The 17,816-nt window shown below is 32.8% G+C and overlaps 1 protein-coding gene across 1 annotated transcript; it reads left to right on the top strand.

The window, feature by feature from the left end:
- The first annotated feature begins 11,771 nt into the window (after positions 1-11,771).
- On the top strand, positions 11,772-13,929 carry LOC137931747 (phospholipase A1-like). The gene is made up of 3 exons (XM_068775242.1): positions 11,772-11,884; positions 12,291-12,959; positions 13,657-13,929. The coding sequence occupies exons 1-3, from the start codon at positions 11,776-11,778 to the stop codon at positions 13,875-13,877; spliced, it is 999 nt and encodes a 332-aa protein (XP_068631343.1). The 5' UTR covers positions 11,772-11,775; the 3' UTR covers positions 13,878-13,929.
- Positions 13,930-17,816: the final 3,887 nt, after the last annotated feature.

Below are 17,816 nucleotides of genomic sequence, written 5' to 3'. Positions count from 1 at the left end.
TATATATAATAAAGATATAGCTTATGATTAGATTCTCTGATTGTTGTCACCGGTTGAACGTCGAACTTTTATCATCATGTTTATACACTAAAAGCCAAAAAATGAACACGAGTTCGTTTATTTATAATTTGTTTTATTATTATTTAGATAACAATTTTAGTTTTTTTTCTTTAATTTATTAACATTTAGTGAAAGTTTAGTATAATTATAGAAAGGGCTGTACACCTACAATATGCAAACATATTTAAATTTGAACAGTGTTATATTACACTTATGAAAATATTTATTACGTTTTGATATTAGCGTGTGTAATTAATAAAACATGAAATATGTCGTTCTCCAATTCGCACTGACTTTATCACGAACTGTATCAATAAGCTTACAATGATAAACTAAAAATAATATGATTTCTGTGGGTAACTACGAGAAAATATTTATTATCGACTTGTCGACGCGGAAATGGCTCTTCATATATAAGTTAGAGCATATAGCATCTTTGGAATGAAAAGCATAGTTTTATTTTGAAATGTTGAGTATAATTTTTGGAGTACGTTATAAAGCTCTTCTTCGTTGTTTAATGTAACGTCTTATAAAGTAAACAACGTACTATTTATTTACTTTCACACGTTGTGTAATGATGGACTTAATGCCTAATAGGAATTTTCTGCCAGCCAACTCGGAGAGATCCTGAGTTACTTGCACTTTTATAGTGCGAACAGCCAAGGATTGGAACAATCTACCAGCGCTATTGTTTCCAGACAATTATAACTTAAAAGTCTTCAATACAAGAGTGAATGGATTTCTTCTAGGCTAGCATGTACCATGACAAAGGACAAATGTTTCGCCTATAAAGGATAAAAATAAAATATGTCTTTTTGAAACAAGATAGTTTAATAACAGACCTGTGTATCAAATTACAGATCTGAGGAAAATCTTGTGTCCCAACATTATGTGGAAAATACCAGTGTGATTACAAGTGCAACGCAAATAAAACAGAACATGGTGAAATATTTCTCAAATTTAAGTGACATTATTATGGTGACATGTTTTTTTTTTTTGACGCGTTCTTATGAAACAAAGAATCGTCACTGTGTGACACCGCGAGTAGGCTTTGTTATTACACGACCAATGTAATGCTGACAATTTCAACTGGAAACAGTGCGTGGCGTATGCGGAAAATTTCTTTAAAATTTATGCTAATTTAAAACGATCCTTCTGCCATTGAATTACGGTTAGTATTTGAATGTTAATTGGACGTTTGGAAATATAAATGGTTTTAGGAAGACGCCTTTTCAGATCAGGTGTTCATTTTGTTATAATGATAGTGTTGGAGGTATAAGAAAAAATATTAAAAGTACCTTTTACATGTAATAAATGATATGCTTATCACGAATATGTAATATTAAAGTGTTTTTCTACATTTTCGTCGTCATTTGTAATAAACGGAATTAATTTTTTAATAAAATTACGCGAAACAGCACTACCGTTCACAAAATTCAAAAAAGCATTTTAAAAGTAAATTGATGGAAAAGGCTTATTATTCATTAAACGAATATTTAAATGACAAGAATCCTTAGATGTGATCTCGCTTGATTATTTTGATTTATTTACTGTTTTGTTCAACTTTACTAAAATATGTGTTGTTCTGGAGTTTTCTTATCCTCATCTAGACAACCTTGCGAAGCAGAGTAGAGTCAAAAATAAAATAGAATAAAAAAAATAGTTGACGAATAATAAAAGTTCTATTAAAAATTCCAATGTTGAATAAATGAAATTAAATTTTTTATCTTTATTTTCTTTTAGCCAAAGGAGGTGCAATGCTGGACATAGGCCTATATAAATCTCGACCACCATCACGACCGATTTGAAGCGGGTGCATTTACGTCGTTTTCCGACGACAAGATGTCATCTGTTCAACTTGGCGGTGAATTTTGGTGGTGTTGGCCACTGCTACTTCAAATGACCAATTTGTTAGGTTAAGCCGGTTACTTTCGTTCTTCTAAAAATCTCTTTATTTCTGATTCAATCTCATAGATAAATCCCAAACATAACCCTCGCCATGTCTCGTTGAACGACTGTCAGCTTGTCGATGAGACCCAAGTGAGAGACCACATATCACAATACAATAAATTTTTTATTCTTTTTCTTTTTAATGTTTTTTTTATTTAATTCTGTTGAATTGAAATGATTTGAATTGAATGAATGAATTGAATGAATTGCAACCAATTGTTTCAAAAAGAGCTGGGTCAGGTGTAAAAAATTAGAGGCACATTATTTATTTTGTTGTACAGATTTAGTGAGCTAGCAACCTATCAATTAAGTTAAAGGTATATTAAAGATGATATATAATGTTATTTATGTACACCACTAGTACAAATAAGTTAAGAGTACATTAAAAGTTGCCGTATATATAATGGTACTGTAACGTGTTTATAGCTGACGCAATATTAAAAGAAATTTAAATTTATAATTTAAATAATATTTATTTTAAAAAAATCTGTTATAAATGTATTTACGAAGTGTACTTGCTATAATTAACTATAAAGTGATACATAAATACGTTTAATTATAATTTGTAACCTGTTCTAATCTGTCCTGTAAAATCGTAAGAATAAAGATGTTTTTATTCTTACGATATTTTTAAATTTTTAGATATTTATAGACAGTGAAATAATGATGTGGTACAGAGCTAACATAATTCTCACCAAACTACGAGTAGTTGGTGGTTTCAAACTCCCAGCCCGGCATTCCCACCCAAGGGACCATATTCCACAAAGGAGCGCAGTCCGATGATGGTGTCACTGCCAGAAATACTAAAAGCACCTAAACACAAATTGAATATAGATTGTTACGTTCACATAATATATAAATACAGTATATTTACTATTTATTTCTTAAAACTTTTGTACACAACAGAAAATAAATAGAGGAAAAAAAAGAAACAATACATATGGTAAGAGGCGTTCTTATCGCTCGAAGCGATCGCCACCAGACAACCACCAGATCGAGATGAGAGACATGAGGGAGACGGCAGTTTAGAGTATGTACATACATACAAATACATACATTACATATGTATATGTGTATATATATATATATATATATATATTATAAATATTTACGTTGGAAAGGTAGTACATAAATACAAGAGATAAGATTATGTTACTATATAAAAAAAAGGTTTGCAAATCTCCAAAAATAGTATTCTGAATTAAGAAAGAATTAATAATAATTAATGTAAACAATGAAATACATATATTAAAAAAATAGTACGTAATCTATGTTTATTCAGAATTATTACTAAACATTTTTTCCGCAACTTTTGCTTACGTGATTTTTTTATTCGTTGCGTAAAACGTTTTAAATCATACAAATATTTACATACCCTGATTTCATTAAAATTAATTTGTGTATTAATTTTAATTTTATACTGTTAACCCATGTACAGCTTGGGTACAGTACCGTAATGTTTTTTAGTCGCATGCTTTTAATTTCAACATAAGTGTATACGCAATAGTAAATTCATTTTCACTAACTAGTAAAAACTAGTCTACTGCTTAAATTAAGAAATTTTCTAGACTGTGGCATTCCGCATTTCTCAACTTTTATGATCGACGTTAAGAGACAGATCGCATAGTTGACAGTTGTTAAGACGGTCTGGAAACTTTGCCCTAGTTTTTCATTTCTCAATCATTACCCTTTGTTCTGTTTTATAAAGGCTTTTGTATTCATACGAATTTTGACACTGGTAAAGCCCCTTTCCGTTTGAAGTCCAGTTCAGTTCAATTGAATAAAAAAAAACATTTGCTAAATGAACAAAGAAACGAAGGCATGTTTCACAAGTAATTTTATACTTACATATGTTTAATAATTCATTATATTCTATAGCATGAACGTTTACCTACTGATCTTATATTGTCGATATACACGAGGGGGAGGGAGTTGCTACACCGCGTATACCGCCTCATGGTTGCCACTGAAGAACCTTAAGGCTGCAATACCCGTCGGCAAAAGCGATATACCTATAGACTGCCATATAAACGAGCTTCTCGATTGGTTCTCGCAGCGAAGCTCCGCGTATAGCCCTCCTCATTGCTCTCTGGATCACAGTTCACTATGTTTATATGTATGTTACTTACCATATTTACTTTGTATATTATATACATTTCATTACCGTTACTGTGTCGCTTGTTTCAACTTCCGTAGACGCTTCACTAGTTGATCCCAGAAAATCAGCGTCGTGACGTCATTCGCACCGCGTCACAGCATGACTCAGCATGTCATCTACTATTCACAGCCTCATCCAATCATATTCTTTCGTTTCCTTTATATGTTTGTTTTGCGAATGGAATGAGTAAACTGTCTTTCTTTCAATTATTTCTTTTAAATGTCATCGGTTTCTAGTTTCTTTTGGAATTTCCTCTTTTAATTTTATTATACAGGGTGATTGGTTATAGTTGTAAAAGCTTTAAAGATATAGCTCATAAGTCAGTAAAAAACTTTAAAAATTTTGCACATATTTCCAATCACTTTAAGTAAAAAATTAAATATTCACTTGAACTTATTTTTCCTATTAAAATGCGACAGGTCTGTACTTCTGTCAGTACAAAACCTACAGGAACAGATTATCAAGTAATTAATAATTTTTTTGAACTTTGAATTTTATGAACGCTTTTGCTTACTTTTTTTTCATTTAATACTCATTACCCCATCTCATTTTTGTTGCAGGGATATATATCTTCTTATTTTCGCCTCTCTATTATCCCTCATAATTGCTCTCTTTCTTCCCTCTTTCATTGTTAATATTTTCTGTCATTCTCACAGCATTTATTCACGCATTGCCTCACATCCCTTGGCCACATTTCCTGTTACACGATTTTGTTACGCTTAATTACATCTCCCACCTTTACTTCCATTATTTTTTTTATCTTCACTGGGTTGAATCAGGAATGAAGTGATTCGTCGGACAAAAAGAATCGATATAGGCCAGAAAATTGGCCTATATCGATTCAGATGAAGAGGCAATCAATAGGCGTCCTTGTAAAAGTAGTTGGAGGACGTTGGATGAAAGACTGGAATGAATATGATGGCGAAGAAATAATCAGACTGTTTTAGTATAAATTACAGTCGTATCTTAATAACGTAACCGTGGTACACCACGGGGCGTCATAAAAGCTTGCATAATCCGGATTTTGAATAAATGCTTTTCACGGAGTAAATCCCAGACACTTTCTAGTTGCGTCATACCAGGATAAAGTTTATAACAAAATAGGTTATAAAGGCATACGCACAAAATTAAAACTTTATCACATGTAAGTAATAAAAGTATTGAGTTAAATTTGCCGCAAAAAAGTTTCGAAATTAGAAACTTAGTTAATCTATCGATTAAAATTATATTAAAATGGATTTCAGCCACTGACACTGCTGAACATGCCGTTCCTCATAGATTTACAATATAACCAGTTGGAAGCGTCCAAAAACCTAATCGAAATAATCAAATTTTCTCCAATCTCATTCCAGTCTCTTTCAAATTAGTCATTTCCAGCATTCTTCTCCTAACATCTTCAGCGATTACTGAAAATAATTCTAAGTGACTATAGACATGGATATATGAATACCAACTAAAAGGACATAAAAAAACTAATAAATCTAGATACCCATGAGGCGTGTCCTAGAAATATATATGCAACACTTCAAATAAATCGTGCTTAACGAAGTAATAAGTTTGTAAATAATAATTAACTTAATATTATCGCTATTATAATTGATAGCATGTTCGATAATAATCAGCGATTTCTACAGAGTTAAATAATCTATAAGTTATTAATAATTATAATGTAGGAACGGATAACCTTGATGAAACTAATAAAATATTTAGTTCACACTTTCTTTCAAATAGCAACATATATGGTGATTGTTTGCAGAAGAGTGGTAGAGTGGTTAGTTCTGGAACTTATCAAGGTCGTCGAAAGAAGCTGGATATAGAAATGCTTTAGTAAGAAAGGGACTAATATATAGCTAATAAAGTGCTGACTCAGGACCGATGAAGCTGTAAAAGCAAAAAGGGCCAAAAGCGCGCATCAAAATTCGAATATACAGCATAATGAAGTGCACAGCCTGCCAGCCCGCTGATAAATGCACGTGCGGCAAACAATGCGAAACACAATTACCACCGATAAATCAATCAACACGTGTTTCACTCCTCCACGGGGTATCTTCAGGAGTTATGCTACACCGATTAGTGCCAAACACAGGGTCAAACACACGCAGACTAAATATTGGTCCTTTTCTTACTTATTGTTTTTCGGCTTTTGATCTCCAAGATACATTTTGATACAATTTTTTTACTCTCTACTTATTTTTAAAGCATCCTCAGGAGTAATGTTACACCGACCAGTGCCAAACACAGAGTAATCTGGTACTGTTGAATACATCCGAGGGAGGCCTATACCCAGCTGTGAACGTCTTATAAGAAATAGTTATAATGGTTATGATGTTGATAGTTACTTTAGGGGCCCTTCCTTCCTCAAAAGGATAGAGGAAAGCAACCTCGCCTCACTAGTTAGTCAACAGGGAGAACGTAAGAAGAGTATAACCAGGAACAGTAATAAAAACAATTAAGACGTAAAAAATTAGAAGGTATATAAATATTGTGAACAAATCGTAAAAAACCAAAATTAAAATTGTGATAAAGAAGTGTATGTAAAGCATGGTTGCACAGGCTTATTAAGACTAGGGGCCACTCGGACAAATCATGAACTGATGGCGGGTCGGCCGCTAGAAGTATAGGTAGTTAAATTTTTTTGGTTTCATTCTGGAATAGAATTTAATATTTTTCGAATACACGAGAGTATTATTTTTGCTGTCGGCGGGCCACCAGTATTCGACCGGCGGGCCGCGGTCTGTGCATCAATGATGTAAAGGATAATAAAGTAATGGATACAAAATAAAAGTCAAGTAAAAATAAAATTGTCAAATAAAGAACAACTTCTGGAGGAAAAGCGAAGGAAGAAGCGATGTATGATAAGTTATGCATAGAAGAGTATGAGAAGAACAAATAAAATAAAAGAAAAATCTTTAGAAGAAGCGTGGAATTAATTAAAAAAAACAGTGAAAAATTGTTTGTGAATAATATACCTGCTTACAAGTGACAGGAGAGCATGAGAAAATAGAGAGCAGCGGTTCTCAAGTTGACTAACAGATTCATAAGGATGTTCTAGATCTTCAAAAAAAACTTAAGTAAAAAAGAATTTTATTTACCGATTTTATTATCTCTAAATATTACGGTGTGTGTTCCTGTAGCTTTTACAAATGAAATCCGTAACATATTTCGAATATGAAAAGTTTGATAACGCTCAAAGTTTCAAATAACTCGAGGTTTAGCTCAAGAGACAGATTGCACAGGATTTTCTGAATTAGATCATAGTAAATTATAAAGAAGCGTTTATAACTTCTATAAAGCTTTATTCAATGGTCAATGTGAACTATTATTATCATTTCAGCAACAGCACGTCTACCGCTGGGTATAGGCCTCTCCAATATATTTCCAACAAAACTTATTAGAAACCGCTTATATTCACAGTTTTTCGACGACCTTGAAAAAGTGGGCAGGTCACATAGCGTGCAGAACAATTGGCCAGTGGGTCCTCACAGTTCTGAATTGGAGACCATAGCTTCAAGATCAGTAATGTAAATACATCTAGCTTAATTTGTAATGAAGAGTAATGGTTAATCTAATTAACATATATTATTACATTTTATTCAATATCATATATGGCATATGCATAACAAATTTATTTAGTGAGCGCCATCTATCGGCTTACATTATAATTATTGTTGCATTTTAATTTTTACCAAGTGTCGATGTATGTTTTAAATAACTTATACAATATTCTTAATAAATGAAAAGAAATGTTTTGAAGTTACAACATGAACATATGCTTCTTGAGCAATATGGTAAGATAAGTAAGTAGCCCTTTCGAAAGCACTATTAAGAAATATTTTTTAACAATTTAAATTTACCTTTCTCGTAATTAACCGTCATTAAGCATAAACCAGTTGAATGGTCTTTTTATTTTTTCGAGTGTGTTTTGGTGACTTTTTTATCGATCAATATACGGAAGTATATTCGAATTTCGCAAACTAATAATTTTAAATTTTTTTAACTCGGACAAGTGTAAGCAGATTCGTTTTTACCTAGCATACTTTTTTTATAAATGGCCCCGTATTTGTGTAATCTAATTTGTATAATATGTACTAATTATATCCACGATTAAAGGATTTTAGCCGCGAATATTTTCTATATCGAGTCGCAATTTTTATTCCGCGAATAGTGAAAACGGGATTGAAAAAGCGCAACTGAGAAGCTTTTACCGTATACTTTCAAAGTTTAACCAAATTTTAAGTTCTATTATAATCAATAGTGTACAATAATGTTACATGTATCCATTTTGTAGTTCTTAATAATTAAGGATATGTTTAAATTGATAGCAATGAACTTGAGGTCAGATTAGAGAGTCCAAGTATAGATTGAATGTTATCCAGACGAAAGCAAATAATTATGTGCTGTAGGCGTACATCGAAAGCTTATAATAAAATAACTTAATAAATCAATAACAAATATATGTTTAAAATAAAAGATAATCATGCTGTCACCCGCCTATTATTTTTTTTAATTAACTTGCAAATAGCGCCTTACAAAAATTATCAGCAAGAAAATTAATATGCTATTTAAAAATAACAGAAGCTATTTTATTATCTTTATTTGTATACATGCTAGATATAATATAGGACCATATTGTAAATATTCCTGGATAACATTAATGTTATGTTAAATGTGACATTTTTGTTTATGTTTTGGACAATTGTTTACACGTAAGCATTACAAGTTTCACCCGTATATGCGATAGCAGAGCGCAAAAGGCGCTTAACTTAGATTTTTTTATAGTAACTAAACCCATAGGGTACCTTAGTAATCTAGAGTTTGGACTGTAATTAAAGTTAATTTTAGTGTACCTATTCGAAGTTACTCGAAAAGGCCTGATGGGAATATATCTTTATATTACTAAATTACTATCTTACTATAATTTCTTGAAACTTCTCGTCCAAATTACTGCAATGTCAGAAGGTGGAGGTCTTCGACCAGACTGTGTTACCGTTGTACTTACTAACCTGAAACGTGGTCGTTTAAGAATGACCTTTATAAAAGGCTCAAGGTAACCCAGAAAGAAATCGAAACGGTTACGCTCAGAGCTTTGCTGCAAGATCGAATCATAATTGAGAAGATAAGCTGAAGAACCGAAGTCATTGCTCGAAGAATTTCTCATCTGAAGTGGTAGTAGGAGTTATTGACTGGAGGTAACGAGCCGGTAGACGCGACCCCCCACTAGGTAACCCGACAACAGTCATGAATCAATAGTACGATAGCTGGATGCAGCTAGGCTGTTTGCAGTAGGCAATATCAGTTGACAAGATGCTGTGATATTTAATGGAATCAGGCGTTACTTTGCGGAAGTCCACCCTAAGTAAGAAAAGGACCAATATTTAGCCACTTCCGCACATGCAGTGGTAGTCGTGCAACAAAGTGCACCGCCCGCCAGCCCGCTGATAAATGCGCATGCGGCAAACAATGCGAACTACACAACTGCCACCGACAAATCACTCAACACGTGTTTCATCCCTCCACAGGGTATCTTCAGGAGTTATGTTACACCGATTAGTGCCAAACACAGAGTGACTCTGTGTTTGACTACCACTGCATGTGCGGAAGTGGCTAAATATTGGTCCTTTTCTTACTTAAGATGCTGTGATGATGGTATTCATTTTCACAAATAAAAACAGCATGTTAAAAAATATACTTTCATTTAATGATAGCTTTGGGGTGCTTCTCGTATTAAGCAAAATTCAGTTAAATATAAAGCAGTAAGGCAACAATAATAAATCAAATCAAGCGACGGTTTAGTCACGGATTCAATCCAACCAATGAGAAACGAAAGCAATATCTTTTAAAGATAAACATGTTTGGGTTACAGAGATCAAAATTTTTAAATTGTATATTTTGTTTTAATAATAAAGAATCGTTCACATTAACAAAAAAAATGTTAATGATTATGTAATTATAAATAAAAGGCCAGATTTTTTGGCATATACATATAATATTTATATTGACATTCTTCTAAAATTTATGTATCTTATTCCTCTTGTTATCACCATTATCATTTCTGCCGAAGAATATCAACTGCTCAAAGTCAACTCTATGGTTTCAAGTAGGAACGTAATAGAGCTATAAATAGAACAACGGACACGATTTGTCAACCGACTCCCCCAAAAGAGGAACTCGGCTTGCGCTGTCATTAAATATCCGCTTATTTCGACACTTTGTCTTCCATGGGCGACTTTGAGCTTTGCTATTTTGTTTTGACTCTGTTGACTCTGTGTTTGGTACTAATCGGTGTAACATAACTCCTAAAGATGCCCCGTGGAGGGGTGAAACACGTGTTGAGTAATTTGGCTGTGGCGGTTGTGTGATTCGCATTGTTTGCCGCATACGCATTTATCAGCGGGCTGGCGGGCGGTGCATTTCATTGCACGACTACCACTGCATGTGCGGAAGTGGCTAAATATTGGTCCTTTTCTTACTTAGGATGGACTTCCGCAAGGTAACGCCTGATTCCATTAAAACTATTTTGTTTTACCTCAAGTTTCTCTGTCATTTTTCAGGACAGGCATTTTGATTTTACTAAGATTTTCAGTATAGATTTATTAATATATCTTATTTCGTCCGTCACAGTATATATCATTCTATCTTCTTTCTTCCTTCACATTTTCCAAAGTTCTTAATGCTCTTATTTACATACCTTCTATGCATCGCCCATGTTAACACTTCTTAATATTAGAGTTAAGAGTAAGAGTAGATGGAGCAAAAGAAACTTTTGCAACTCTTTTGTCTTAAATCTGGACTCTAGATCGACAGAAAGTTGTTCCTCTGCGTTCTTCCAAAATTAAATTTGTGATATAACACCTTATTGGATACACATCCATTGTTAAAGAATGCTACGTATATGTAAAATCTAATCAGTTAAGTGTGTGTAATGTAAAGGTTACAAAAATATATATCAGGTACAAATATATAGATTGTTTACTGTCAATTAATATAAATATAGTACGCCTTACATAAAAATCAACGTTAGAAATAATAAATACTGTAATAATAATATAGTTAGCTAAAGAACTTTTAAAAATTCGAATTTCGAAATATTAAAATTAATTATTATCTGTAGCTATAGATTTTGTTCTGTCACGTTCCATTAAAAAAAATGTAACATATTTCGGAGTGATTCCTTACTACAAAATGACTGAAAATAAGTATAAAACCTTTTTACTGACAAATGAGGTATACATTCACCACTTTTAATATGTTACATCTTTTAATAATCATCCTATATAAATGTAAATTTTTATAACACAGAAGACAATTAACACCATCATGACCTTGTGCATTTTTTCCCATTATTGCTTTTAAATGCACCATGGGTTTACCACCATAATGGTTTAGATCCTTACGAAGATAAACGAAGCATAGAACGACACAGTGTGATTCATTTAAAATTAATGCAAATTATATTTTTATCATTCGTTTTGATCGAGAATATTTATAACTAAGCTAACTTAAGTGTGAAAATTCTTTACTTTGATTATAATAATGTTATTGTATTTGCAAAAATATCTATTGAAGTGTTTATATTATCTTTATTTTAGTCTGTGTGTTTTTGTTTAATGATGTGGGACATGTGGAAATGTTTTTTCGTGTTGTTTTTAATAACAAACGTAATAACAGATCGACTTGACGAACGTTTTCGTCTTCTTTACTCAGATGCAGTTAAATGTGGGTATCAAATTTTATTTAATGCTTTTCTTTACAATAGTTTATGTATGTTATACTAAGAACTAAATAATATATATTAGGGATACCTAAAAATAATGTCGTTTCTTTCGACATATTTTACAGAAAACTCGATTAATTTTTACCGCACCGGCATTGAAAATTTGTATACTAGATGGCAAAAGTTTGTTGATAATAAAGGTGAATACATTGTTGATTAGAAATAAAAATGTTAAAAATGTAGTCGTGTGTATTTAACTTAAGAAAGCGACATTACTTTCCGTTCCCCCTAATATATAAGAATTTTTATACATTTTTTTATTTCAAATGTAACACCAAAGAAGTTTCCAACAACTAAAATATTATTCCGTGTTAAAAATATTCTTCTTTATAACTTTTAATTTTCTAGGTAATCTAGATAAGACACTGGACTTAGACGTCAGCGATACAAAAGTATATTTCTATGACTTTAAAAACAACGTAAACGTTTGGTGCACTATCAATGGTGCGGTCGACTGCATTACCGAAGCTGTTGAACTGGACACCAGTAAACGTTTAGTTATCTTCGTTCCTGGATACAAAGGTCATATCAAACGTGACATAGAGGAATGGATCAGACAAACTTACAAGAAAGTTCCGGATATCTATTTGATTATCATTGATCACTCTTCATACACTTACGAAACAGAAGAAAAGCTAAGAAGCTATGAGAGATCTGTTCTCTACTCTTACTACATAGGAAAAGCTATTGGAAGTCTTCTTGTTGGATTCTACAGATTAAGTTATCCTTCAAGTAATATCCATTGCGTTGGTCACAGCTTGGGTGCCCATATCCTTGGCTACGCAGGTGAATCTTACACAATTCAAACATCCGAAAGAATTTGGAGAATCACTGGATTGGATCCAGCTGGACCGTGCTTCGCTAATGCTCCCAAAGAGGATCAACTTCGATCCGGAAATGCGGAATATGTAGAAGTATACCATTGCAACGCTGGACATTTGGGCACGACAAGTGTAATAGGCGACATTGATTTCTTTTTTAATAAAGAAGGAAAAATGCAACCAGGCTGCGAAGAAGGTGAATCAATTATTAATAGTTTTTATTACCATTACATCAGCCATAGGATGTCCACAGCTGGACATGAACCGGTTAGAAGCAACTTACATCCGGCATCTTCTAACAATAGTTTAGTTAGTTTTCTAGTTATCGTACTAAACTTTACGGTGTACGCAACTGTTGGTGTGAAATAAATTTGAATTAAATTACGTTGACGTATGCAAAATTGCCATTAATCACTTATGATATTATCAGTCTTTCCTATTTACTTAGTTATTAAAACTAATATATTTAGCACACGTTCAATAAAAGATATTTGATATATAAATCATATATATCGAACGTATAAAACGTACTGTCAAATGTGACGCTAATTGAAAAACAAAAATATTGGCGACACCAATGTGGTATTATGGTACGTAGAAGGCGCTGCTGCAATCTCTTGAAACTTATTAGTAAGCAGTAGCAATCCTGTATAATTAATTCACAGTGTTAATAACATAAAATTGCATACCTGGAATCGAACCCGTGACCAAGTGCAAGTCTCAGTACTCTACCGTCTGGCTACAACTGCTCAATCAATAACGTGTATTTAACTTCGATCATTCGTAAATTAACCTTTTTATTCCTTAGAATCAATTTACTTACTTTTTTCAAATAATTGTGAAGTTTTATTAGATATCTATAATAGATAATTGAATAGTTAACCCTATTACAGGTTTAAGTGACGAAGATCTAGCCAAATGCTATCACAAGAGCTGCATTATTTATTGGACGAAGACGATTCATAGATCACATTTGTATCTCGCCGTAGCTTGTCCGTCTTATAAAGAATTTTCAGAAGGCTTTTGTACTGAAACAAATACAACTATAGCTGGGCATTCTAATCCAGGAACAGCTAGAGGCACTTACTATATATCTACTGATCCAGATCCATAAGATAATCCATTTAACACCGAGAAAATAAATTATCGAGAAAAAAAACTATCTTGTTATTTAATGGAATCAGGCGTTACCTCGCGGAAGTCCATCCTACGTAAGAAAAGGACTAATATTTAGCCACTTCCGCATATGCAGTGGCACACTTTGTGTTTGGCACTAATCGGTGTAACATAACTCCTGAAGATGCCCCGTGGAGGGGTGAAACACGTGTTGAGTAATTTGTCGGTGGCGGTTGTGTGATTCGCATTGTTTGCCGCATACGCATTTATTAGCGGGCTGGCGGGCGGTGCATTTCGTTGCACGACTATCACTGCATGCGCGGAAGTGGCTAAATATTGGTCCTTTTCTTACTTATCTTGTTATTGCAAGCTGATAACCAAAGTACTGTTTTATTAATTTTATTTATTTATTTTACTTTATGTGCCTAAGATTTTGTATCACTTGATCAAAGAGACTGCAAAAATTTTTGATAAATAAACCAAAAATCAATGAGGGAAATCATTGTTTAATTGATGGATTTAATAAATATTAAATCTATTCATAGCATTCATATAATTCATATAATAATAGTAAATTAAGGTAGTACTAAGGAGAGAAAAGAAAAGAAAAGGAGGAGATGAAAAGACAGGTTTTCAATGAATTTACTTTGAAACGAACTTTTTTAGCATAACCTTGTTATATGTATTTAGTGTAAAGTAATTTAGTAAAATATTTCTTGAGAGACAGTAAGAAGTTCTAGAATTAATAAGAACGATTCAGTAAAATATCGAGAATTATAGGCAGAAATAAAAATTTAGGGATTATAACAACATATGACTGAATTTGTGAGTGACAAATGTAAAAAACCAAAAAAAAATCTTTAGATGGTTAGTCGAACTAATTTAACAAAAAGGAAAGAATTAATAAACTCCGGGGTTACACGCGTGTTACTCAGATAGATATTTAAGTCTTAAATTAAATGGAGGTATAGTCGAACATGTCTAGACCACAAATTAACATTTTTGTCACTTTTTACATTTACGCAAACATTACAAATGCAATAAAATCACCTAACAGAAGTATTTGATTACTTTTACTATTTAAATTTGATAAATCACCAGTCACGGAGATAAAATATCTATACTACCAAGGAATATTCGCGCGGCATGTAAAAACCGGTGTAATGGAAAATGGTGCTTCCATCGACTTGCTTCCTAGCGACCCTTAATAATATTATTAAATAAAAAAATCTGAATACACTGCAAGACATGGCATGAGTTCATAATGCTTAGGTTGAATAAAACACAATAATTAATAAATATAAAGGTAACCTAGAACAAGTATATATAAAATATATGAACGACAGCCTCACTATCTTATCCGGACGCCGAAATATTGAGTGCGACACTCTATATATATGTGTATATTATATATATATGCATATACTATTAGGTTATAATCGATAGGTCACATAGACCACAGAACAGATGGTCGCTGGGACATTCAATCTCTGGACCACGAACGGGCTAGACCAACATAACACTATCCACCCACTAAGTGGACAACAACCTTAAAGACACTAGATTCAAACCGCTTTCTATAATTCCTATTGGAAATCTTTGGGAGAGTCATATGTCCAACAGTGGACATACTACAGTTGAAATAATGAGTTAGTATATTTTATAAGTATGTTTATGGCAGTTTTTTAAGGATATTACCCTTTCTAGACGAAGCATTTGACTGCTGTATCGCCTGATCTTAAGCGATATCGAGGCAGACGATGGTACCATCGTCTGCCTCGTGGTACCATACTTGCCCACAAGATACCCTTTTCATTTATGACTTGAAGACCTCTAATTTATAACTGTCTGGAAATAATATTAGGTTGTTTCCCTTCTTGGCTGTTCGTACTATAAAAGTATTTACAAAATGCTTATTGCGGATGGAAGGAATTTCAAGCGTGTACGGATATCGTGGATCCGTACGTCTTGTTGTAGGATGGAAGAAAGGAAAAGGGGGAAATATTTCGTGTTATTTTTATATTTGATAATTGTTTGTGAACACAAAAATGCAGCCTGTAGAATACGTTTATTTTGATAACAATTATGATAAATGTTTTTGATATTTTATGTTTATTCTTTAACTTCTGTTGGAATAGTAGATTTCGGTATTATGTTCATCGTTATACTCTGTATAAGAAATATATAAATAAAAACCGAAGACCTTTCTCCTGTGGTGTGTTAGCCATTATTACAGTCATCTTAACCTTCAAATATGCTTCAACAATGCTCTGGCCCTCATTTAACCACCACCTGAGTATTTCCTGCTATGAGTTGCATCCTTTGCCTGTTTTTCGGCCTCCTTGGATTTTACAACGCGTACATTACGTAAAGTAATGCAACCTCCGAATTTAAATAAAACTGTGTACAAAGTTTCGACTTAAACTAGTGTTTATTTCATAACTTCACGATTAATAAAGTCGTTTACAAAATATGAATCTCTTCTGCGTTCAAATTAAATAAGTATATATATAAAAAAATATTTATAATCTAAGTTAAACATTTTGCTAAACTTAAAACTTGAGAATTAAAAGTTAAGTGATGCTGCGTTTATTTTTAATTCAAGTATGACGAACAAACCCATACACATAGTTTTTTCTGCAATGGCGAATATAATAAAATCGAAATGCGATCGAGACAACCTCACATACTTTTATATATAAAGAGACTATTTGTATTGTATTGTAATGTTTCATGATTAATGCTGTTAGCCCTAAGGATTTTACAACTTCATCAAACAAGAGTTCACTAAGCGAAAGGATCCGTAGAAACTATTTACAATTGTGTTCGTTTCAGCCCATAGATGCCCACAGCATGGCGCAGTCCCTCCCAAAGATATCTACCGAGATATACCGTAACCGCCATGCTTAGTAGGTGGCTTGGCGATCGTAGATTGCTGCTATGGTACGCAAAATACACTACGGCCTATCTTCTAAAAAAATTTTTTTTCAGCAGTTGCGAAGCCATTTAAAAGCAAAATAATAAAAAGTATGAATTATATATAGGATTGCTCCCAGGAATTGCTCCCAGAAACGTTAATTGTAAGTCTGAGTCCTATACCACTGGGCTACAACTGGTCAACAACAATTATGTACTATTACAATGATAAACCAAACACCATCGTAGCCAATAACCCACAGCTGAGAACAATAATTTTATTTTTCCATAAAAACACATATTTATTTAAAATACATGGTCGTAATTATCAAGTATATGACGAATATATATATATTGTGAGAAAAAGTAGGCATATGAGGAAGTTATAAGAAAACATCTCAAACAATAAGGAATACGTTGCAATAAGGATGATACGTAATTGTTATATTATTTTACAAAAACCGCAATAGTTATCCCAACCGACGGGAAACCATTGTCCTAAAAATTTGCAACAAAAGACGTCACAGGTCTACCTTCGTCACACATGTGCAATTAAAAATATATTTTCTTCCTCTTCGATAGCTGTGTAATGGTTTGTTTTTTACCACAACTTTATGAATTAACAATATATGTTTCGTGTGAATCATTTGCGAGTTTGTTCAACTTACGTCAACATGTGAACTGATAAAGTTTGTACGTAAATGCACGGGACTTATTACACCGTCCTCTCATTTTAACATTTTAAAATAATTATTCTATAGACTAATACTAATTAATATGAAAAACTTCGTTTTATATAGAGTGATTGGTAATGGGCGATAAAGCATTAAAGGGTGAATGTATAGCTCCTTTATCATAAACAAACATTTAAAACTTTTAAATTTATTTCTAAACACTCTGTATAAAGTGGTCACTATCAAATCTTCTCTTTTTCATCCGATAGACGCCCTCTGCAAGGCATAGGTCCTAAAATATGTCAAATACATTTTTTTTAATTGTACCCCTAAATTATTGGGATCAG

The sequence above is a fragment of the Battus philenor genome, unplaced genomic scaffold (assembly GCF_028537555.1).
Source record: "Battus philenor isolate CCGP_79_NKW_IND1 unplaced genomic scaffold, ilBatPhil1.0.hap1 SCAF_8, whole genome shotgun sequence".
NCBI lineage: Eukaryota > Metazoa > Arthropoda > Insecta > Lepidoptera > Papilionidae > Battus > Battus philenor.
This window is presented reverse-complemented; position numbering and strand designations above follow the sequence as displayed.

Coding starts and splice junctions, on each gene's coding strand:
- LOC137931747 (XM_068775242.1), top strand. CDS start 11,776: ATGATGTGGGACATGTGGAAATGTTTTTTCGTGTTGTTTTTAATAACA. Junction 11,885..12,290: donor TTACTCAGATGCAGTTAAAT/GTGGGTATCAAA, acceptor TTAATTTTCTAG/GTAATCTAGATAAGACACTG. Junction 12,960..13,656: donor GCAACCAGGCTGCGAAGAAG/GTGAATCAATTA, acceptor ACCCTATTACAG/GTTTAAGTGACGAAGATCTA.